We start from the raw sequence: 25876 nt of genomic DNA, 5'->3' as shown, positions 1-25876 counted from the left end.
TGAACACTCAAAAAACCTCTGCAGGATTAAAGGGTTCTTTGTATCGTGCAGTCGTTCTTCAGACTGACAATATACAGACACAAAAAGGGCTCTGCTATTTTTACAACATCAAGCTTGTAACACTCGACCCGTTTTTGGTGCTACACAAAACCTTTTTCAAAAATCTGCAGGACATTCTAAATCAATCTGAAGAACACTTTCACAATGTAAAGAACTTTAATGATGCAAAGGGTTCTATGAGTGTTCATGGTTCTATATAGAACCGTTTTCTTAACTAAAGAACCTTTAAGGAACCATCTTTTTTAAGTGTGTATAGTTACGATGTCAAGCTTGTAACAATAGAAGAAGCCTCTTTTAAAAAGGTTCTATATAGAACCATCTACATCACATGCTCAATCTCATGAACACTTTCACACGCAAAGCTTCTTTGAGTGTTTATGGTTCTATATACACCAATCAGGTATAAAATTATGACCACATCCTTGTTTCTATGCCCACTGCCCATTTTATCAGATCCACTTACTATATATGCACACTTAGTAATTCTACCATTACAGACTGTAGTCCATCTGTTTCTCTGATACTTTGTTAGCCCCCTTTTACCCTGTTCTTCAGTGGTCAGGACCCCAATGGATCCTCACAGAGCAGGTATTATTTGGGGGATGGATCATTCTCAGCACTGCAGTAACACTGACTTGGTGGTGGTGTGTTAGTGTATGTTGTGCTGGTGTGAGTGGATCAGACACAGCAGTGCTCCTGGAGTTTTTAAACACTGTGTCCACTCACTGTCCACTCTATTAGACACCTTGTCAGTACACCTTGTAGATGTGAAGTCAGAGACAATCGCTCATCTGCTGCTGCACAGTTTGTGTTGGTCATCCTCTAGTCCTTCATCAGTGGTCACAGGATGTTTCCCACAGGATGCTGTGGGCTGGATGTTTTTGGTTGGTGGACTATTCTAAGATGAGCAGTGACACCGAGGTGTTTAAAAACCCCACCAGCACTGCTGTGTCTGATCCACTCAGACCAGCACAACACACCACCACCACATCAGCGTTACTGCAGTGCTGAGAATGATCCACCACCCAAATAGTACCTGCTCTGTGATTTTACTAAAGAACTAAAGATGAAATAGTCCCTGCACCAAGAACCATTGAAGAACCATCTTTTTAAGAGTGTTGGATACTGGAAATTTAGTATTTGGGTGAGCTTGTCTTTTGTTGTAATTAGGCCTCTAAAACGCAGCATATCAGTCTCTAAAGGCTAAGCTCATTCTGTGGTCATCTGGAACCTGATGGCTCATTAGGTCTATTTATACTGTAATGTAATTACTGACATGTTCTTAACTTTGCAGCTGCAGCACTACTGCAGACCGCTTTAGTGGGAGGTACTGCAGCTCAAGCAAAGCTCTATAACATATCCTCCAGGAGCTAAGCACAGATGCTAATGAGCAGCTGAGCTAGCAGCCCTGTTTAATGTGGGCAGACGTCACCTCACAAGGCTCTGGCCTGGTTTAATTAAAGAGTTAAAGAGCTGCCAGCATATATACCATATGGCAGCCTTTGATGATAAAATAAGATACGTTGAGAGATTCATACTGCACACGCGAAAGTAAAAAGAAGTGAACAATGGCTGCAAGAAAAAAGGATGACCTACAGAACGGACCCACTTAGGAAACAGGATGTCCATTGTTTGGAAAGAGCAAGGGCTCACATTGTTCTCTTTTTCTAAGATAACTTGATAGTTTTTACTGACCCGTGATCCCTTTTAGGGTTTATTTTTTCATAGAGGGTCATGACAAAGCAAGAAAATACAGAGAACTTTGCTCTATTCATTGTAAGCAGACCTCTTCTGGTGTTTGGCCAAAAGTCCTTGCCAATACACAGACCACCACTCTGAAGAAGAAAAAAAAAAAAAAGAATTTCTCTACTTCCATGCTGTGTTCATAAGTGGCTCCATGTGGTGTCTAGTAGGACCTACACTATGTTTCAAAAGTTCAGAATCACACATTCAACAGTACAAAACCAGCCTAGTTCCATATACAAGACTGTGCAAGTCAGAGACCTTTATTCACCTAAAAAGTCCAGCCATGAAGTACAAGTGATGCATTTTTCAGGAGATGTTTGAGAATAGACATAATAAAATCCAACCATGCAAGCCCTGGTAGACCACCAAAACTGACCGCATCAGATAAACAGCATTTAAAGTTTTCATCTTTGAGAGGAGAAAATCAAGCCCCACTTTTGCTTCAGATCTGGAAAAATGTTCCACTCTGAGAAGACAACTCAACGCTATAGATCTAAAAGGACGTGTAGCAGTCAAGAAGCCCTCACAGAGAAAAGGGCATAAAGTTGCCTGCAAAGGTTTGAACAGCCCTGGTCAAACGATACATTCTGTTAATATATATTTAGTTAACACATCCTACAAGAAACACATTTAAATATGGCAGTTCTGCACATTTTAGTACACAATTTCTGTTTAACATGTTTTGGGAGGGTGCCATAACTTTTGCAGAGGCATATTTTTATTATTTTGCTTTCTCAATTTGTGACATTCGGAAAAGAAACACTAATTGTGCATTCAAATGTACAGAAGTGTGCTCTCTTTAGAGGATGTGTAACTTATTTTCAATTAAGAAATCAACAAAACATGCAATCTGAACAAGGGTGCCAATTTTTGCTTAGAACTGCAGACAAAAAGAAAACTTGCTAATCAAAAAAGAAGCTGCTGCTGTTTTCATATATAATAATAATAGGCTGGCCATCCCAGGATCCAGACTTCAATAGTACTGACTGTTTTGGGATAACTTGGATTACGAGAAACAGAAAATGCAACCAACATCTAAGACTGAACTTTGGAGAAAATATCCCTGCAGATTCCTTAAAAAAAAAAAAAACCAGAAAGCGAGTCTGCTTAAAAGAATGGAAGCTATGAATGCAAAATTTTTTTTGGAATTTTATGCTAAATGTATTTTTTCTGCTTTTTCCCTGATGCGAATCAATAACTTGCACTTAATGGCTGCTTTGACTGGAAATTAAATAAAACAAGGATGGTTTCTGAATATATAACAATGACATTGTTATATATTGTTTAGAGAAAAGTATTAGGACCCTGTATATCAGTTCATGATCATAATCATGGCAGGCCTTTCTTAAACACTCATTATTGCACATGTAAAATGTATTCTAATATGATGCTAGTGCTGCTTAAAATCGTTATACATCATATAATACACACAATACACTAAAAATATTTCTTAGTGTCTAGTTTTAAATCTGTACACGTTTTCATTGCACATAAAATAACATGTTCACTGTCCTTATAAGAAGCTCCATGTGGTATGTATTAGAACTTAAGTGCTGGTACCTGAAATGAGCTCGTAGAGGCTGTAGCGATACAGCACATGGTTTTGCTCCTGGAACTGCTGGGGTCCCTCACACAGGGCTCGGCACTCCACATCTGCTTTGTAATATTCAGTCAGCGCTTCCTCGAACAGGGATACAGACCCCTCGTAATCCCCTTTATCATACAGCTTCACTCCGGCTGAGAACGCTCTCTGCACAGGGAATAATTACTGTCAGTGTCGTGGAACAGCTTAGCAACTTCGCAGCCAAACACTGGCAACAGCATTTCTTAGAAAGAGAGCACAGGATCTGGCTATATTGCATACAGAATATGTTAATCTCTACTGAAACTACACCAGGAGTCTCCTATCTGTTAGCATCAGGCCTTTTGGCCTTTTAATCTAATGTGATTTATTAACGCTACTGTTGCTTTTTCTTTGGTGAGGGAGATTTGGCGAAAACCTAACATTATGACACATTATGATGAATTTTGGCCCATTTTATACAAAATGTATCTAACAACTATGTAGTTACACATTAATAATACACAACAAAATATGTAACTACTGTTAAAATGGATTACATTAGTAGAAAATACTTTTAAATTTAGTGCTATGTAATTACACATGTAATTACATGTCGTGGATTTACATACGCTGTGTTAGCTTCTGTAACAGTGAATACATCGCTAGTAGTTACATTGTTGTTGCATGTATTATTAAGGTGTTACTACACAGTCATTAGACACTTAATATAAAGAGGGTCTGATGATCTGCTTCGTAATGTAGTTTTTCAGAAGTTTAAGAACTTGGAATGTACAAAAAACACCAGTAATGCCACATTTCATAAAATACTTTTAAAAACAATTTTTCTTAGAATTTCTCTTTTAAAAACAATACATTTTTTCATAGCACTGCACTAAATCTAGTTAAACAAGCCTAATTCTGCTCTCTGTAACAAAACATGCAATTGGTAACGTTATTTAAGTATTTAGAAAAGCATATCGTGACACGATTTATGGCTTAACATCTTTTATTTTGGTCAATTTGACTGCTTAGAACTTTTTTCCACTCAGTGCAACTTTAATGCTCTGCACTAAAGACAGTCAAGCAGGGTGCAGAAAATGCATGATGTCCTGCAGGTAAAAACAGTACACAATATGCGTCTTGGAAACTACAGAAAAAAGGTGCTATGGTCTGCAAAAAACTAAGCACATGGACAGTGTGAACCCTCCTTTAGGATCTATACAGACAACTTACGGATAAATAAATAATAAAATGTGTCTAGATAAAATGAAGAACTATTAAACATTACAGGTTTGTAAAATTGATACCTGATGCTTCGGAATTTTGCATTTCCTTAAAAAAAGGTAGCAAAATGAATGGTAGCATTCATTTGATTTTAAAACGCCAGCTAGTCAATACAGAAGTGCAGTAAGAAACCAACAATGCATATTAATGAGTTCTCGACCTGTTTCTTCTATGCAGTAACAGAACACTTGGCATGGCAGTGCAGACTAAATATGACAGAGTAAAAGGTACACAGCTGGCGTGATTGTGCATGTTTTGGGAGTGCCCATCTTCAGTAGCCCTCAGATAAAATGCTGCAATTGTTGTGTCTGATGCCAGGATGTCCCACCCTTGCTTCCGAGGAAAGGCTTGTCATTGCAACATTCAATCTCACCTCCAAAAATACCCGTTCTGTGAGGCGTAAACACTAATGCTGACCAAGTCAGATTCTCTATTTAGGTCATCATAGATAACATCGAAGCACAATTTAGGTAAGATTATGCTACAGTGCCTATTAACACTACAGTAAAATCTTATATTTGTTTTTAGCCTATTTTTTTCTAAAGGACTGTTTTTTAGTTTAACCTTGTCTTATCACTGACTTGTCATCTAAACCGCTGAAGCCTGTCCCAGTGCTCATTGGGCAGAAAGCACATTGTTTAATCATCATATTTAATTAGCTTACCTGATGACTTGATAATTAGGCCACTGTTACTTTAAAATGCAATGAAATACTATGAACTGGTAGTTTTTATTTTATTGTGAAGTAACCACTTTATGAGGTCCTGAATATGCCTTATTGCTCTAACATGTGCAGTAACTGCTCATTTCTCTCAGCGTTGATCGTGTTAACACCTTTGCTAACAGCTTTAAAGAAGAGCTTAAAAGGTTTCAGCTGTATTTTAATTTTTAACCAGTTGCAGGTGAAAAACATTGCAGGAGTGTATTTAGTATATGGTTTTAGAGGCATATCGTTTGTGGCCAGCGGCAGGAAACAGTCTCTAGCCGTTCGTTCACATTTTATGTGCCCATGTTTAGATGAAACATGACTTGTTTAAACACGGCATAAACAGCAGAGCTGCAGTACATGTTTTAAGTTTCCTTTAAAAAAAACTGCAGACACATTGTTATTTACTAATAGTACAAACCAAGAGATGTTTAGACATTTTATTACCTTATATTTTCAAAGTTTATTTTACGTCTTTTAGAATCTCTAGATACCCTGTGGAAATTCACAAAAGCATGTTTTTATATTATATTCATTTTTAACATGGCTTAAGCACAAAAATGGGGTGAAAATTAGCTGATTCTGACATTTCAATCATGTCTGCATTTGTGTTGCTAAGCAGGAGATGAGATATTTATTATGATTTCAATCTGATCACATGTTATTGTTGCATAATCTTGCGATGGGTTAACACAGAAAACAGAATGTTATTCGAATGTTAATGCAAATACATAAAGAACTACGTCAATAACACGTCAATACATTTAAACAGTGTAGAAAAACAACAACAATAACGATACAGAACACTGATGGATTATTAATCTTTTAATTGTAGCTGCATTTCATGGGCAGCACTGTGGGTCAGTATTCAGGTACCTGGTGTGGACGGGCCTCTCGGTCAATGAAGTGTTTCTCCTCCACACCCTCCAGGGTCTTATACTGCTCCAAGTTCTGGCCCATCTCCACATGCTCAGGGTTCGCCTGGAAATATGTGTGAGCAGCCGCAGCTGCTTTGTCCAACTGATTCAGCTGCATGAGAAAGAGAGAGAGAGAGGGGGCGGGGGGGTTGGGGGGGTGGTGTTAGTAAGGCTGACCACTGGTACTGGACAGCAATAGATTCATGCTTTGTTGATAACACTCTGTCTTTCACAAACCAAGAAACTTTTCCCAAACGCAGCTGATTCCGGAAAAGAATGCCAGCGTGTGTAAGGAAAACTTCATAACTATCCGCTTGATCTATACAATGAAACACAACGATCCAGCTCTAAACAGACAGTGAGAGAGAAAGAGCTTGATGAAGCTGTTAGATTAGTAACTCATCCTCCAGAAGGACGAGGCAGCTGACAGGACAAAAACCCAGTGGACATTGACCCCTGACCTGCAGCTGGAGCAACACTTACCGCACTAATACTTAATAATATCATTTTCACAACATAACACACACACTATATATGGCATGTATTAACTATGTACTTTATTCAAACCTACTGATTGAAAAATGTGCTTTGAGACAAATAAGATTATATAACTACAGCAATCAATTCATTGTAGTGTGAGCACAATTTGACATTTTAGATTATATATGTTGTTTTCAATGGCCTTCACTTTGAACTGATAGCTTATTGGGTTAAGCCTAGCTGTTGGACTTCATATGTGAAATAGTTATCATATAGAATGTTGAGTATACTTCAATTTCAAACTTCTCTAACATGCCACAGCACTGGTTTCTCTCACCTTTGAACGCACTGATGTTTCTGGTAGTGTCAGTTTTAAACCAGAAATGGTTCATTTTTGACTGATCGCTATTCGAGTGTAAGAAACATTACAGGAGTGTTTTCAGTACATGGTTTTGGTGATCGCTGCAAGTGGCAGAAAACAGTCTCTAGCTGCACTCACATTTCACATGACCACGTTTAAATGAAGGGCAGCTACTTTCAGCGCAGCGGAAATACTGAAATACTGGAGCTGCACATTTTACACAATTTAGCTTTGTTTTAAAAACAGTTCTAAGCTGCAGACAATTACACAGCACTGTTACCTTCCAAAAAGATGGAGGAAAACAGTTCCGATCAGCTCATACATAGGTAGCACACTTCAACTTAAACTGTATTATTCACAGCTAAAAATTGAGTTAGGAAAATAAAATCACTAAACTCAGAGGAGTCAACTTGAAAAGGCTGATTTTTGAAAACTTTTCACAAAACGGAAATAAAATGCAATTAAAGGTAAAAAAAATAAATAAATAAAATGTGTGTGTGTGTGTGTATAACTACAGCAAAATATCACAGTATGTCTGATAAATACTGATAAACACAATATGTTGTAAGTCAATGTACACCAATACAAATGACATGCTGCCCAGCCCTGCACTCACTAATCAGTTCTTAAGGCTTGCTGTTCAGTAACTCAGATAACTACTATGCAACTAGTTGGGTATGTAGTTATGAGAGTGAGAAAAGGAAGTCCAAATGGGTCCTTTGAATTTATGGGCTTAAAAAAGGTAAAAAAGAAACGGTTGCCAATATTTTGACAGTAGTAGGTCTGTGCTGGCATAACAAAATTATATTTGTGCTATTGTTTTTGACAGATAACAAAATAACACTGATCTGCATGCCACTGTATGCTTTATTGAAAGTTTTGTATATAAGTGAAAGTGCTCTTGCTCTAAGTACATTGACGGTTCTGACTTTATAAAAACAAAAGAAAAGAAGAGGTTTCTGCACTACAATAATCAATGTTCACTTTTCTCATATTTGATGGATTAAATGAGCACAAACTCAGTTCACCCACAGCCTCCAGTGTATAGAAAGTTCCCCCATTCTAAGGAGTTCATTTGAACTGGCTTGCACTGGAGAAAAATGTCAAAACAAGTTCATGGTGTAAACCGAGGGGTCGTTAGCTGATATTTTCCAGTCTTGATGAAGCGCAGACCTCAGATCTGCTCCGGAGCTTGGCATCCTCCACATTTTCCGTAAACGTTCTTCTTATAATAACATACTAATTTAACTCCCCTTTGATTCTACTGATCCAAATGAGCTACATTTATTAAAATGGCTGCCAAATGAATTACTGCGGAAAAAATACCAACAAGAAAACATTCCAGTCTAAACTGAACTCTGAGATGTTTTAGAAAGGAACAGATACCATTTCAAGGGGATACAGATACTGTCCTCCCAAAACACATCTACACCAGGGGTTCTTAACTTTTTTCATCTTTTAGTAATAAAACTATTTTGCCACACCATGTTTGTCAACCCGCCCCACTAAAGGCCCTTGACCAACACACACCAGTGTACGCTTTAGAATACAGAGAGGGATAATCAAACAGTAAGTCTACACACTTACTGGGTCTGCATTCCTTTAGCCCACTGCAGAAAAAAAAAAGTTTAAGCTTCAAGTTTAGTGGACAGTTAAGACCCTCCCTCTGTAATGAGCTGACCCAATTTTCTCTCTAACCTAGTCACTGTCAATTCTAGATGCTAGCTATTCCCCCTTTAAGACGTGATGCTACCAAGCTGTGAGGGTAAATGCTGTGAAGTGCAGCACGTCCACATCTTTCTGACCTTTGAGAAGGCAAAACTATTACTGATTATTCCGGAAGATTTCTGAATTTCTTATAATATTACTTTTAATCTCAAGGGTGTAGGACGAGGCACACATGAGGGAAGGTATGCTGGACAAGATGTTTTACTAAACAAGGTTGCATAGACCAAACAAACACTTCTCAGGTAAGCCTGACAATAATGTATTTCAATGAAACAACACAACTCACTCAGTTTCACTCAGTTACTAACATTTAAGTAACAGCAACAAGAGAAAACTGGCAACTGTATTTGATCAGTATTTGGCACTATTACTAGCTCAACACACACGTTTCGGCTTGGCACGCTTGGTACCCTAACAAGAAAGGAACCTAAACTCAGCAGAGGTACTCGGGTATGGTTCGGTTCGCTTGGCACTTGAAACGACAATAAAATATTTCATAAATAACCACACTGCATTATACCATACAGCCTAGTAGAAAATCTTGTCATATGTTATGAGACAATGCATTTCTAGCTTTACAGCGTCTCAGAGCGATTAAACTTTTAAAGATGAATGACATATTTTCTGTTTATGTAACTGCAGGCTGTTTATAGTGAGGTAGTGTTGGATGGAAACAAGCCCACATAATGATATTAGTCAAAAATCTTATCAGATTAAATCCTTTTCAAGTTTCAACAAGGGCCTGATTTCCCCATCTCCATTCTACAGATTGGCATCAGCAATGAGGCGCTGAGGCAAAAACAAGGGCTCTATTCTACATTTATCTTGTAGTGCTGTCATCTCACAGCAAGAAGGGCCTGGGTTCAATTCCTCTGCCAGGCTTCCAGGGTCCTTCCTGTGTGGAGTCTGCATGTTCTCCCCCTGTCTGTGTGTGTTTCCTCTGGGTGCGCTGGTTACCTCCCAGGCATGCAGTCAGGCCAACTGGACATGCTATATTGCCCCTAGGTGTGAATGTGTGTGTGAATGTATATGTCTATGGTGTGTCTGCCTTGTGATGGGTGTCCAGGGTGTTTCCTGCCTCCTGCCGATTGACTACTGGGATAGGATCCAGATCCAGCACCCCCTGTAACCAAGGAGGTGTGCGCGTGTATATGTGTATCATAAAATGCCTTATATGACATTTTTGCCACAAAAGTATGACATTTTTGCTAAAAAAAAACAAGATGTCAGCACAAAGTCATACCAACCCTCCTGACCATGACACAGAGGGTGGGCTGACCCAAAATCATTCTGCTCTTTCCTTTTTCCCCACTCCTCTTTTGCAGCACAGCCAAGGTTTGGCTCTTTCATCTGCAGGGGAAAGAGTGGAGTATGAAAGGCTCTGGGGGTATGCTTGGCTTCCTCTGAAAGGCTAAAATTGAGCTGGCATTGACTACATTCCTGCATGCCCTTCTGTCTGTCACACGTGCACACACCACTGCCACTGGGCTGAAAACAGCAGGCTGGGCTGATTTTGTTTACTTCATGCACTCAAATGCTGGTCCGTTTACTACATACATCTGTTTTGTCAGTCATGCTGAATATAAATAAGTTCCACTTAAGCCAAATGTAATCCGTCAAGGCACAATTTCTCAGAAACATTGTTATTAAAGTTGCATTTTTTCATTCAAATTGCAACAGAAATGGTTTTTATTTCAGCCACAGCTCCTAGGGTTGGGGGACAAAATCAATTCAGCATATTATTGCGATATTTTGCATGGTAATGCTGTATTGATCCACGGGTGCCATGTATGCATATTTTATTATAGAGTCAAATGCTTTTCCAGTGCACAAGATGGAACTACGTTTTTTCTGGTGAGGTCAACAGAGCTGACAGCTACCAGAGGAACAAAGGACATGGATATGATATATGTGATTTCCAAAGAGTGTCATATGAAAATCAGATACTAACTCAGGGAAAACTACAAACCTAAGGGCTGATATCACCTGCCATCATCCAGATATAGCATTCAATGATGGGAAATGAGGCTGAAGTTGGCTTCCTATTCCTATTCCCTTCTTGTCAATTTTCCTGTTTCACCTTAAATGGTGCAGCACTTACATTCTGGCACCTCACGTACCAGAAAATAACACTTCTACAAACTTTTAAGTGGTAACCAATAACGTCTTGTTTCACTGGGGTAAGAGTTTCTTGTTTGAAGTCTCAGCTTCTTATTTGAATGTTCCTGTTCCACCTCACATGGTACAGCTGTTTCATTCTGACAAAAGAAAATAACCACTGCATTATTTATGGTGGAATGGGAAAATCGGACCAAGAAGCTTGGGAAAAAGAAGCTGATTTTTGGTTTGATGACGATGACGACACCAACGCCAACGTTAAATCCGCTCCCCTGAAAAACAAAAGCACTGGACACACTTAGCTTGACTGAGCTACCTTCCACTTCCGATAACACAATTCTCAACTAATTCATGTGCAAAGACCTGCGTCCACACAATGCTGTGGAAAGTGAAAGCCATTGTTACATGCTCAAGACATTGGAATCCAGGTGTGTAACTACATTTTGTCGCAGCTTTACCACAACTTTATAGAGAAGAGAAGCTTAAAGTTGAAAAATCTGAGCAGAAAGAATAACTTTGAGATGCATGGACGTCAGTGCCTTATCCCATTGAGGGCTGCCAACTGCTGTCTCACATCCCTCAAATTAGAGCAGTACATGAAAGTTACACCAGGGCAAACATTACAGAAAATGTAGCACAAAAATGTCTGCTAACAAAAAACAGCTAGGCTGATGCCATGATATCCCAAGGGGTTGCTAAGGTGTTGCTGGGCCGTTGTTAATAAGTTGCAAGGCTAGTTCCATGGTATTCCACGTGGTTGCTAAGGTGTTTTGCTGGGTTGTTGTTCTAGTATCCCACGTGGTTGCTAAGGTGTCGCTAGGCTGTTTCTATGCTATTCCAGGTGACTGCTAACACAAGTGATTCTATACGCTAAGATGTATGGTATGCGTCTTTCTTTGAGGGGGCAGTGTGGGCGATGTCCTTTTTGTCATCATTTGTGGCAGGTAAACATGAACAGTCCTAACATTCCATTACTTTTGTGAACCCAATCCATGACAATGGTAAAAAAGCTTTGAATAATAATAAGAAGCAGATGATAATTAAGAGCAATAGGTTGGCCTTTTCAAGCCAACTTTAATAAACACATACCTAATCTTAACAAGTTTCTTTCACAGCGTGCAAAACAATTTGATATAAAGACATCTAAGAGATCACTATTACAGAATTTTTACTTCTGATAACCATCACCACACTACCGAAGTCAGAAAAGCCCTTTCAAGCAAAAATTAGGCTCCAGTGAACAGTAAAAGCACCTGTAGTCCTGCTGATTACTCAGTCTGTCCAGCCGCAGCTGCCCACTGCCAGAATACACAAACTATTAACCTTCAGGCCGTAAAAAGGAAAAAGTCCACCTTGATGTGGGGTTTAACTGCGGCCAAGTTAAAGACTCCTTTCCAAGTTTTTCTCAGCTGACGCCCAGTAAAGAACGTAAACAGAATGGCAGTAAGATTGGAGATACAGTCAGGCTAATGAGGGGTAGCTGACTGTGTCACTGTCCTGCTGAATGTACAAAGTGTTCTGTGTAATTGCGAATTGGACCAGCCACACTATTCATTACAGCTATAATGTTTAAAGGCTCCGGCCAAATTACTTAAGTACACATCCTCTACAGAGAACACACTGTACATTTTAATGCACAATTACTCTTTATTTGCTGAATTGAACATATTGGGGAAACAAAACAAAACATAAAATGTGATCTGTGAAAACGATATGACACATTTTATATTTTGTGTTGTATTTTTCCTATAAACTCAACAACTCAGCAGATAAACAGAAATTGTGCAGTCAAATTTGCAGAAAATGCAATGTTTAGTTTGTTCGCTATAGAGAATGTCGCCTAGCCTGGGCTTTGGGGTTATAGCCTAAATATTTTTTTAACCAGCCATAAAATAAAAAAACTTTATAATGCTAACATATCACATATTTTACTCCAGCTTGTTTACAAATCATTCTTATCATCCATTGTTTCTTTCAGGGTCATGTTCACCCACTCCCCAACCCCAGAGCGGTAGAGGGCTATCGTCAGTGTGCTTTACACTCTTTGGCCCAATCCCATTTCTTCTTTTTACCCCTAGCCCTTGTTTTCGAGTGTCACCCTAACCCCTAGGAACTGATTTACAAGGGGTAGTGTTTGAAATCTTGCCCTACGAAATGGGACCCTCAAAAAAAAAAAAAAAAACATTACTTCATTAACAGTCTACTAGCGCTGCTCTGTAGGTGACCCAGTGTGTCTTCAGTGGTAGCAGAGAAGGGAAAAGTTAGTTACATTTTTCTTTTTACGTTTTTCTTTTTTTCCTCCTAACACTCCTTTTGGAGTGTGCCTCTGAAAACACTTCACCCTACCCCTCTATCTCAACAAAAATTGGGACACCCTACCCCTAGACGTGAACGCGCAAAACAGAGGGCTAAAGGCTAAGTGGTAGGGGCATAGGGGGGAAAGGGGATTGGGCATTGTGTGTTGTTTACTGGCTTGTTTGTGGGAAATGGGTGAAACTAATACCTTAGGAAGAATTCTAACTGCCTTTCCACAAAATAGTGGCGTTACAAAATTTGCCATGCACATTTTAACCGCTGCTAGTCGACTCACACTGTTAAGTTCTAAAGGCCTATTTTTAAAGTTCATTCAGTCTTTCAATTTATTTATGCGTTAGTTGATTTATTTAAGGCCAGCATCTTACTCTTTAAAAACAAACAAGAAATTTGGCAAACGTACAGTGTACTGATTCACTCCGTTCTCAATTTTTGTCTTTGGCAATGTATAAAACAAACTTTCGTGTTTACTTTCATGTTACTCTCCTACGTGAGAAAGGAAGCACAACATTACTTGTTCATTTTCACCACCACTAATCCACAGCTTGTTCAAACAAGGAAGGCAAAGTGCTGCAAAGCACGTGTGACACGGCCCACGCACGCTTCAGAAGACACCGGCAGTTTGTGGGAAGCTTACTTATGATGTCATGCGTCTGCTTGTGGCTTCCCTGCACCTCCCTCCTCATCGGCACTCAGACACACTAGCTCCTTTCTGCCTTTCCCCACCGTTTACCACTCCAGACACACTGATCCAGTAAGGTAATGTCTGAGGAATGCCTTTAAGGCTAATGGCACACACAGCCTCTTTCATTAGGGTCAGCACGTGGAGACATGAGACGGCTGGAAAAAGCTCAGAGCTAAAAGAGGCATGGAATAATCCTCCTACTGTACACCACTGGACTTGAAGCCACTCCTGAATGGAAGGCTCTGTAGCCTACGTGTGGTCGGCTTCTTGATGGAGCTCTTATGGTTGGTTCTTGTTTGAATTAAGCGTGTTGACTTTAGTTAACTTCAGTGTACACGGCCACAGGGCTTAGACAAAATGGAGATAAATTGGCATCAATGCTGCCCATAAATGATCTACGACTCAAACTATGCAACTGCACTGTTAGACATATGAAAGTAATTGGGCAAAAAGTCCTACTTGGATTCTGAGCATGAATCACTCAAATAAATATCTCTCTAGGCAATGCAGTCAGCAAAAAGGCAATGATATATAAAGCTGTCAAATAATAATTACAAAATATCTCATTTAAAAGGATGTTTTTTTTGTATCTGTAAGAATGTATTCAGTGTTTATAGATTTTATAACAGTACAATTTTTAACAACTAACCCAGAAAAGGTTAGTTGTCAGGTGGTGCACCAGATGTCAATAAAAATCAGTTTTTAAACCATCATTCAAAAATGACACATTTTTCAATATTCATGAAAGAATTAGTGACCTTGGCATTGCACCATGAAGAGTGGTGTTTATCACTGGTAGTGCTCTTAATGGAGCGATACACTGCTCACTCTTTCTTTGCTGTCTGTTGTGCCGCACAAAATCTAAAAGAATCTGAATTTACTGCCAGATGTTATAAATCAGTTAATTATTTTAAAGGATGCCCAATTTTCAACATGCTGTGATTTTGAAGGTTTTAAATCTCAAATCATTCTAAACTATGTTACTTCTAACTTCATATCATTTTTTTATATAGTTTAGGTAATCTGCATATAGGTCATTCTCCATTTGGAGTGAGATACATAAAAAAAAAAAATATATATATATTTATTTCTTTCATCCTACAACTAAAAACATCTTAATATGTCCATTAACACCTCCTATTATTATACATACAAAAAGGAGAGCTACATTCCAAACATATTTTACAGTTAATGGTGTTGAATACGGTTAACACCAGCGACTGTGACTCCAGCGACATTTTGTATAAAACTGAGGATTTTGTAAATTGGCTGACTCATTGATGGCCAGGTGACCTTGTGCCAATATTTAAAATCATAATAAAATTATTTTGACAAAATTTGAATTACCCAGCCATTAAATCACATAACACCAGCGACACATAGAAGTTATGTGCTGCCTGATAAACAAAATTACTGTTAAATTAATGAAATAACATAACACCAGTAACCAAAATCTCTGTGACAAATGCATTTCTTAAATTAAATATGTATTATAAAAATGTAGTATAACATAAATGATATAAAAAGTACGTAATGATATAAAAATATACACATGTATTTTTTTACAAATTCCCAAGTTAGACCTCTTAAAAATATCTTTATATTAAAATGGTCTCTCAAATGTTGAAAATTTGTTTTGTGACAAGCTGTTTAACAGATGGAGAGCAACTATGAAACAGGATAAAAAAAAGAAAAAAATCATCAGGGGAAAATATTATTCTGCCTAATATTTTAAGCCCTGGAACCTTTCAGGTTTCCCAAATGGAGAATAACCCATATACGGTTGGAGGGTCGCACCATCTGACATTTTTAGACTCTGAGAGGAATTAAATGAATTTTGTTTGGATGCACTGAAAATGTATTCACATAAATGAGGCAGAAATATGTAAAACAGAACATCATGTCATCGAACCAAAGACAAAGTTGTGTTTGTGGAAACACTCCTAAAATATCTTCCTCAGGTTAGTCAAGTTCACTCACCTAAAAAACACCTATTCTCAATCTCCTGGGAGCTTCTGAAAACATGCTCTGTGTGTGCTTCGGTGATATTTCTAAACATGGATCTTCCTTGGTTTTAAACAGGACATGCACAAAGGGCCTTTTCTAAGGGACTGAAAAGTTCTCAGTTAGATATTGACAGTGTAAATGTGTCCGATGGTCCTGTTTTTCTGCTCATTTTGCTCTTCTCCTTTGATGGTCTAGCTCTCAGAGTACTAAAGACTATACATAGAAAATGTTCTGCCGTCTTCAAGTCCCATCTCGCATTCTTCAAGAGCCCTGGGCCTCAGAGGTCAATGTCCCTTGGACTAGTTTACCCTAATACTCCTTAATGACCAGCACCCCACAGGGCAGCTGGGAACAAATCAAACCAAACCTGCAACATTTTTGCTTTCCTCTTGGGAGCTGTGTTCAAAGGCCAAATGTCTGATGAAATCAAGGGTGGTTTACTTAAGTTAAATTTGGGTTATGCTTGGAAGGATTTCTCCTACTGGACCCTGGTCATAAAGCACTTTAAGAAGGCTTACATGAGTAGGCAGCCTCATAGGCGTCTCTAAGCAGCCCTTGTGCAGGCAGGCGGGATCAGTTCCACCACTTTACCCATACGATATAAGGGTGGGAGCGGCTGGCTTCACAGCGGTGTTGGGAGTGTCAAATCTAAAGCACTTTGTTCACACACAGCATACCCTTATAGCAGACACAAAGGGGTCAATGGTATCTCTGTGTAGACAATGCTACCATTCATCCTCTCACAAAACCAGCCAAAGCGTGTTTCCTTCAGCTCTCCTCCCACAAGATCTGTGAAACGCATTTGTTTGTGCTGAAATCCATCTGTAGGACTGGAAAACTCTGTAAGGTTAGCTGGAACAAAAACATGGGACACTCAAGGACATTTTGTGATTACGCAACATTGCCCATTGCCTAAAACAGCACCTTGGTTTCAAACCAGAGACACTCATTCTCAGACTAACCTTGCATAGTCAGGAACAATCCATCTTCCTTTAAGAGTCTTATCTGTGAGCTTTCAAAGATCTATAGCAGCTGCCATAGTCATCCCCCTCTAACCCTTACCAGGGGATGCACAGGACTGGAAAAGCATCATAAATAAAGCTAACAGATAAAACAAGAGTTACTTGGCATTCTTATCATTTCCCCGCTCGAAAAAGTCAATCTATTTTCTTTTGGGCAAAGAAAGTTACATACGTGCAAAAACACACCGCACCTTCATTAGTTCTGATGAGGCTCACAGCTTCTCTGCACGTTCTCTTAAAATACTAACACCACATCAGGTGTCGAAACAGCTTTTTCTTCTCTGACAACATAAACAACCAAAGAGTTCTTTTTCCATTTCTCTTCAGAGACAGGTTCAGGACAAAAGGCAAAGGGCTTTGAGTGATTCATATTTTTGTGCAGTTGAGTTCAGGCCCAAATTCAGTTGCTGTCAGAACTCTAGGGTCAGTATGATCTGGTTCATATTCAGGATCTCTTTGTTGGAAGCCTGAAGAGGAAGAAGGATGTCAAGGCTAGGTGCGCAAAGCTGATGAAATCAACATGTGTTCCTTTGTATCATTCAGCTGAATCAGTGGAAATGGAATGGAACTTGAATGGAAAACTCGACAGATTCATCTGTGAGACACAAAGTGATATCATATTGAGGAACTGAAGGAAAGAACGATCGTCTATCACTGAGAACTTTGGTTGGGGATGAAATGGTGATGATCTCATTGTGTGAAAATGAAAATTCATTTATTTATTTCCAGGCAAAATGGCCTTTAAGTACAAGTTACATATTAGGCACAATTTAGATACAAGATAATCCATTTGTATGAGGAAGGGTAAAGTTAAAGGAAAGTAAAGGAACAGGAGGTTCATAAACCAGAGCTCAAAGAATGATATATAAGAAGAGATATAGAGAAAATAAGATTCTAACCAACCGTGCAAGACCAGGTAGACCCTCAAAACTGTCACTATCAGTGTTATATACTTAAAGCTTTCATCTCTGAGAGACAGGAGGAAATTAAAGTCCAGCACCACAAGTGTTTCTGTCCATCCTACTACTGTGAAAGGACAACACTATGAGTCTGAATGCGTAAGCTGCTGACAAGAAGCTGTTACAGAGAAAAACTGCAATAAACACCAAAACATCAGACAGTGGTGAACAGTAACTTTTTTCATGTATCTGTACTTTACTAAAGTACTTCCATTTTGGCGACTTTTTACTTTCACTCCACTACGTTTCAAAGTCAAATATCTTTTACTTTATACTCCACTACATTTTGAGAAATCTGTCGTTCCTTTTGGTTTATGTGTGTATAAAAATGTAACATGTCAAAACGAAAGAATCGCGAAGCAAGAACACCAATCAGGGCACAGTGGTCACTTTGTTTTGACATGTTGGTCATACTGACCCACCACAATCTAGAAATATGTACACTTATGCAGTCGTGACTGACACGTCTTTTTTCTGAATTTATACAAAAGTTGAGTTTAAAGCAAGTTTTTATTAAACTTAAACTTGTAACCAAGTCGCAAATAAATCTTAAACTGAAACTTTGCTTGCTTGCAAAAGGTTATTTCAGAGCCACTCGGTTCTACCTGATGGAAACCTTCACTGAAGGTTGGCCTTCAGTGTTTTGTGTTTATGATTATTTTAATAGACGTCAGCGTCACTAATTAATGACATTCTATTAAAAGACTGGTTTACCAAGAGAGACGCTGGAGGATTTTCCCCTAAAATGAGTTGATAAAGCGAGTCTTGTTAGAAAAATGATAATAGAACATTAATGTCATAATTAATCTTTCAGTACTTTCATTTTCGATACTTAAGTACATTTGAAGGCAAATACTTTAGTACCTTTACTCAAGTGGAGGTCTAAAAGGAGGAACTTCTACTTTTACTGTAGTAACATTTTATCTTGGGTAGCTCTACTTTAACTCAGGTACATGATTTGTGTACTTTGTCCACCACTGACATCAGAGATGTGGAGTAAGCGTTTACGGACTGATGAATCTAAATTTGGATTATTTAGATTGGAAGAAGCAGAAAATGCAAACCAACTTCTATGACTGAACTTTGTAGTTGTGGAAAAATATCCTGGATTTCGTCTAAAAGCTGAAAGCAAGTCTTCTAAAAAGAACGGAAGCTGTACTAAAGACAAACACATGAAATACTGAAACATGCAATATTACATTTAGTTGTTGAGGCTTTTGTCCTGTCTTCTGTTAAGTAGTTTCCTGCTTTTGAAAAATGAATAACTTGTCCTTGCTGGTCCTTTTAGCTATGAATTAAATAAACAAAAGGGTGGTCCTTGACTTTGCATAGTCCTGTATAAATAATGTAACACCTCAGTGGGGATATCTGCTTGATCAGACAGTCTGATGAAGTCAACATTTTTCTCCAAGCATGCTGAGCTGCGCAATAATGCTACATGAGCCAGCACTTTAAAAGAAATAAACCTAGCAGTGAACTTTAAACACAAATGTGCCTCTGGTGAGTATGTGCCGTCCCTGGATAGTGATGTTTCGATACAATATGGCAGAGACTACACAGACAGAGGCTTTCAGTCTTGCTGTGGTATTTATGACAGAGGCCATATCATGGAAAACTGATGTGCCTGGTGTAAATGTAAAAACGTGTTCCATAAATGGAAGCAAAGCTGCAAAAACAGCCCACTATTGTTGTGATGTCACACACCTGTGGAATAAGGCACAATACATGGCACAGACATTATGTGCATCATTATCCGTGTTAAATGCACTATAACAAAAGCAGTCTGTTTACTTCTAAGGCATAAAGAGAGCCTGAAAAAGGGGTCATAAAAGTATTTTTGGTATATTAAAACGCAAGCATTTTAAGTGGTATTTATGGGAAAAATAAAAACAAAAAAAATGAAATCATTGCTCTTTTAAAGTGCAGTTACAAGGCCAGGGAACTCACAATGAATTCACAGTTCTGTGCTGATCACATGCTGATATGCGTCTCCCATTTCAGGACACAGGGCAAGGCAGTTGCCTAATGTGAGGCAGTGTTGGGGGCTGTTGGCTTTGGACGACTGGAACCACCGTGTACTGACAGCAGGCTGCCAGGCAGCATCTCTGGGGGAGAGCTGAAGCAGATCTCATGATGGAGTCTGGAAGGTGGCTCTTCAGGCCTCTCTCTCGGTGTGGAGCTCGATAACTTGGCTTGAATAAGGAATGAAGACCCCGAAGTACTCAGAGGGAGGTGGAACCCATCTGACTATGCATAATGATTTACTAGGGCTGTTATTTTGTTTTGTTCTGTTTGTTTTTGTTTAATCTGATATTGTTTTCTTTCTGGGGAGGAGGCTGGGGGGTATGCAGAACTTAAAAAGCTTGTTTGCTCTCTAGAAGCTCAGCAGAGACCAGAGAACAGTAAACAATTACTGAGAGTGGAGTTAACCCCTTAAAGTTGGCTAAAAAGTAAACTTGTTTGGATAATTTGAAGGTTTATTATCCAATAACTACTATCCAGTTAGCAAAATTTGTCTGGCTCACATCGTTGCTTTGTTCAGGCCCAATATACGGCTGGGTCCTCGGCCCAGATCTGGCCCACACACTGTAAAGTGAGAAGAACTAAAAGATATGGCCCAAATCTGGCCCAACTACATTGTTGGTCCACAACATGCACACCAGAATTGTCCCATAAATGGACACAAGGCAAAATGCTATGAAACTGTCCAGGATCTGGCTCTATCCTGGCCCCTATTCATGCCTAACCCAGTAGTCAACCAGCCTCTTTTCTGATTGGCTAACCTGTTTTGCGCTTCATTTATAAAGCATTCCATGCTGAAGCAGCGTTAACAGGCATGGCCAAACTGCTGTATGCTGAATACAGGAAAACAAAACAGGCTGCTTTTAATTTCATATATAGACTGTATGGACTTTGGAGTTAAATGGCATGTTTTAAAACTTTTACACAAACTCTTACTTAAAAAAAAGGAAGGAAAAATGTTTTATAACCATTAAGTTAGAATTAAGTTAAATTAAGAAGGCAGCAGGGCAGAAAATTGGAAAAGAGGTCATTTACATATAGCAGTCTTGAAGGAACAATACAACTTGAGGGACAAAGAGCTAGTGGAAAGTGGCCCGCAAAAATGAATTACGACTGTTTTTGGAACATAAACGCACACAACCACCATCAAGTGGACCTCAAAGAAAAAAAACAAAATCCAAGAAAAACATATGACATGGGTGCTTTTTTAAATGACACAGCTGAAAAGCTGGAATGAAAGAAAAAAAGAACATTGTAATGTGAATATGTTTCAGGTTAAGTAGAGTTCTGCATGGTCTAAAATGAACTGTACTGTATATAAGCCAGCTCAAACACTGAAACAAATGCATGAGCGGAGCTGTCATCAGCCAGCTGGTGTTAATCACACAAAACCAGTCGAGAAACATCCACAGCCAGCACGGCTGCAGTGCATACAGTATGGCCTGGACTGTCCTGGAAAGACACCAGCTCAGCCTACTTGTAGCTACACAAAGAACTGTGTCTCCTAAATGCCTCTCAGTCCTCTATGGGCCTGCTCAAGATAAATGCCTGGAGTAACAATGTCAGAGTGTCAGTATGTGTAACATTTTCGTACCGACTTGCCGAACCCTCTGATTTATGGCCTGCAAATGGTCTATTCAGAAACACTTTGAAGGACAGTGGGAAAAACGAAGGATGTTTTATAACCATTACAAATACATTACACTTCTGCACATACATTCTCTTATAATTAGTGCTGGTACTATTATAGTAAATGAGAAATCGACCACTTATTGTGTTAACCGAGTAACCAGATGTTTAAAATAAATCATAAAAAATGTATTTTACTGAACAATTACCAAATACATTTAGCCTTTCAGACTAGAAACATCCAACTATCAAGCTTTTTAACCTCTTTCTGCAGGCAACCTGTTGGCCATTTTGTCAATGGAGTGGAAGTTGACTCATATATTTTTAATTAATATAATGAAACATGTTTACTGTAATAGATTTACTAGAACACTATTGGCTCTTTGTGTGTGAAATGCTGTTGATTTGTTGAACTGCCAGCCAGCAACAAAAGTGACATTACAAAATGTTCTTTTGCATGTTGCATGCAGTGTCTGATCAGTGTACTGTTTAATACGTTTTTATATGTTACGGTATTGACATCAGCACACCCTTACTGTACACCTTATTCAAGATCAAAACATGCTGAATATGCAACTTTATTTTCCCCAAACTCCCCTTTCAAAAGATTCACCTCTGCATCTAACCTCCCCTGCTTTGTCACGTTACACTGGGCAAGCAGGCCTGACTGCTCAGCATGTGGCTTCAAGCGCAGCCAGCATGTGGCCTGCTGGCTCAAGATTTAACCTCCCTCTCAGTTCACCTCTGCACTGAGTCAACTGCGAGAATAGGAGACTAATCCATCAAGCAGGCCTGGCAAATCCACCTGGAAAATAACAAAGCAGTTTATGGAAGTGCAATCTAAGAGAAGTAGGAGGTGCAGATGTCTCATGCAATAACAAAATAATAAAAATAAAATCCTCTAATAACTCCTGCACTGCAGGAAATGAGTCAGAGCAAAGGGCACGGGCCTTAAATAATTACGTCCAGTTCAGTTTTGGCCTGATTAAAAAAGCAGTTATGAGCACAGGAGAGGTATTTGGAATTATTCGAGGAGTTAATGTGGCTGTCTCCGGTTACATTGAGCAGGGCAGGGGCTAGGGGTCATGACTTTGCCAGGCCCTCTCTGCAAGCCTGGTGGTAGTGATCAGAAACAGCAGTGAGGTCAAAGATCATGTCTGTTGGGATTTGTTGCACATCTCTTACAAAAACAAGTTGAGAACTGAGGTTTCCTAGGCCACCCAGAGTGCACTGGAGCTCAACAACACAGAGATCAATAGTGAAAGGAAATGGTCACTATTGTTTTTACTACAGTGTTAACAGTTTCTCTAGCCACATTTATGTATTTATAAAATCTCTATTATAAGGAGTGAAAACCAAATAATACTGTTGTGACATCAGATGTTTACCAACACCAGTACCATATAATAGGCTAGAAATTCTGATAACAGATAATCTCAGCTGTTCCCTGTGATGGTTAAGTGACGAGTTTAACAGCCTTGAGTGACAGGAATACTCGATCACGGTCAGTTTAAAAAAATCTTGTTCATTACTAAATGTTTGTTTAAACCACAGAAAAACCTTGCTCTGTCATTTTACATGGCCGACCACTTCGTGGCTGAGTTGCTTTCGTTCCCATTTGCTTCCACTTTGTTATAATACCACTGACAGTTGACTGTGGAATATTTAGTAGTGAGGAAATTTCACGACTGGACTTGCACAGGTGGCAACCTATCACACTGGAATTCACTGAGCTCCTGAGAGCAACCCATTCTTTCACAAATGTTTGTAGAAGCAGTCTGCATGCCTAGGTGCTTGGTTTTATACACCTGTGGCCATGGAAGTGATCGGAACACCTGAATTCAATCATTTGGATGGGTGAGTGAACATTTTTGGCAATATAGTGTACATACTTTTCACCTGAAAATACTTATTTAAGGTGCATAACTGGACCTATTTATTTATATTGTTTGTATCTTAATGAATGAAAAATGTACCTGCACAGAACCTTTATTTCTAACAGTGTATACAGTGTATGAAAAGCAGTGCATCTTCAACTTGATACCTACAGAAGAAAGGCATTCCCATTGGATAACATACAGCGAGATTTTACTTAATGTTTTCTTGTAATAGTACATACAGACTACAATTATGTAGCATTCATGTAACTGAATCTCTCTTCATTCCTAATTCTGCAGTGTTTTTATCTTTTAACACAAGCATAAGTATCAGAATCTGCAGCCAGTCCCAACCATGAGACAACGGATCAAGTCATCAGTTAATGTTATAAGCACATGCCAACTAATTTGTGTCCAGAAGGCATGGAATGTCAGCAGAAGAATTCAGAAATTTCTACATCTGCAAGCACATCCAGCCAGACCTGAAGAAAAAATGAAAAACAGAAATTTAATCATTCTGTTTGGTGTTTTTACATTTACATTTATAGCATTTAGCAGACGCTCTTATCCAGAGCGACTTACAAGAAGTGCTTTGTCAATCTAGAGAAAGTATCTTTGCTAGTACCAATAGCTTAGAGAAAAAGACAGTCCTGAGCTCAGATACTGCTAGAAACAAATATGTCACTGCAGACACCGAGAGAAAAAGAAACAGAGTTGAACGCAGAACTCTGTGCCATTCAATGCAATACAATAACAATAAGACACAATACAATAAGCTACAATACAGTTGTTCAGAGATTGGTGGTGAAAGGCATAAACAATAAACTTTTTTTCCTCAAACTGGGGTCACTGGTTGCTTCAATTACATTTTTGAACTCTTCAGCTCATACATTTCTCCTACATGTTTGCTCTCCATGTTCAAAAGTAGCTGCTGTCATGCCTAAACATTGCACTGATTGAGTTTGCTTGTCACTGCAAGCTGCCAACCAGCGGAAAAAAAATTATTCTGGCTTAAGCTCCTCATTGTGAAGAGCTGTTCCTAATTTGTCTAATTTGCCATATGATCTTTCACTCCAACTCAATAAGCCTACTCTAGTAAACTTTCAGAGGGACAAAAACCCAAGGAGAACCCACTGTTGGAGGTAGGGTATGACCATATGGCAACAGTGAGATTTCCTAATAGAAGCCAATTGACCATAGACTGTGCATTTGGTTTTCACTGTAGCTTTAGCGAAGACCAGAAGTCTTTTTTGCTATAATTAAGCTAATTTTAGAGGGGAAATTGAGCACTTAAGGCCTCCAACAACCAGTCTTTCCAACTAGCGACATCAGCCACAAAGTTATGAAGATAAAGCAAAAACGTTTCAATCAGACAGTCTGGTTTTACCTTTAAAGCTTGTACAGACACGTGCCTGTCCCGCGCCGCAAAAAGTTGCATGTAAACATGCTCCAGCTTTTCAACGAACTGAAAATGCTTTAAGAGATGCTCACTTACCGAGACAAAAAAGTTCCTCAAAAGCAGCGTTTTCCATGAGTGCAAAGCCAAACAGTGACCAAGAGGAAGGCCTCTAGCTAGAGCACCAGCCACACAAATTGCAGATTTCTAACAGATGTGTGAGACCGCTAGCTTTACTTGGGCTGAAAGCCACACTGAAGCGCAACTTGTCTTGAGCCAAAGCAGCAAGCAGACCAAAAAACAAACAAACAAACAAAATAAAAAAACAACCTGACGACACGGTTACAGTATCTGCCATCAGCCTCGTGTGAGACCCACTTTGATTGGTATCTACAAGGCTCTTCTATATCTTTTCATCTGATCTTCTCAGAAGTAACTGTGTTTTGTGTATGTACTGTAACGGCATACTTCCACTATTCTGATGACAACAGATGTCATTTTCTAGACTGTGTTCTATGTAGCAGCCCTAGACGGTATGTGTATCTGTAGTAGTGGACCACATGTTAGGGCCATATGTTTCTTTGTCCTTTAGTAGTTGTTTAGGAGTGATTGACATTTTGACAATCATGTGCTATACAGATCTTGTGGCGTAACTGTGCTCTCAGAGTGGGCAGAAAGCCTTGTGTGGGAGATATCCATCTGAGCAGATTATGTTCTCAGTAGAGCTGGACAGAATTCCTCCATCTGGCAATGGTTTCCTATATGCGCTTTGTGAGGGAAATCCTCATAGTGAGACTGACAGCTCTTCAACACAGGCTTGTTCGAAGACATTTAGAAAAAGTTCAGTACTCGGAGGCAAGCTTTGGCATGCTCAATATTTGAAGGGTCCATATCATGGAAAATCTCATTTTCTAGGTATACACGCATATGGGAATCATGCATCGATGCTAATATTTTTCATGTACATATCTGCCGATGCAAAGGCCCATACATAAATATTTA

General features: G+C 39.1%; 1 protein-coding gene across 1 annotated transcript in view; it reads right to left on the bottom strand.

Annotated features, from left to right (window-relative positions):
• Positions 1-25876, bottom strand: part of p3h2 (prolyl 3-hydroxylase 2) — a 72875-nt gene that overhangs the window by 13133 nt on the left and 33866 nt on the right. The window contains exons 2-3 of the mRNA XM_017716786.2: positions 6237-6389; positions 3367-3556 (exon numbers count right to left, since the gene is read on the bottom strand). Coding sequence (XP_017572275.1) covers positions 3367-3556; positions 6237-6389 — 343 coding nt within the window. The remainder of the gene's footprint in view (positions 1-3366; positions 3557-6236; positions 6390-25876) is intronic.

This window comes from Pygocentrus nattereri, chromosome 15 (assembly GCF_015220715.1).
Source record: "Pygocentrus nattereri isolate fPygNat1 chromosome 15, fPygNat1.pri, whole genome shotgun sequence".
Classification (NCBI taxonomy): Eukaryota; Metazoa; Chordata; class Actinopteri; order Characiformes; family Serrasalmidae; genus Pygocentrus; species Pygocentrus nattereri.
Note: the sequence above shows the minus strand (reverse complement) of the source record. Positions and strands in the feature narration are given on the sequence as shown.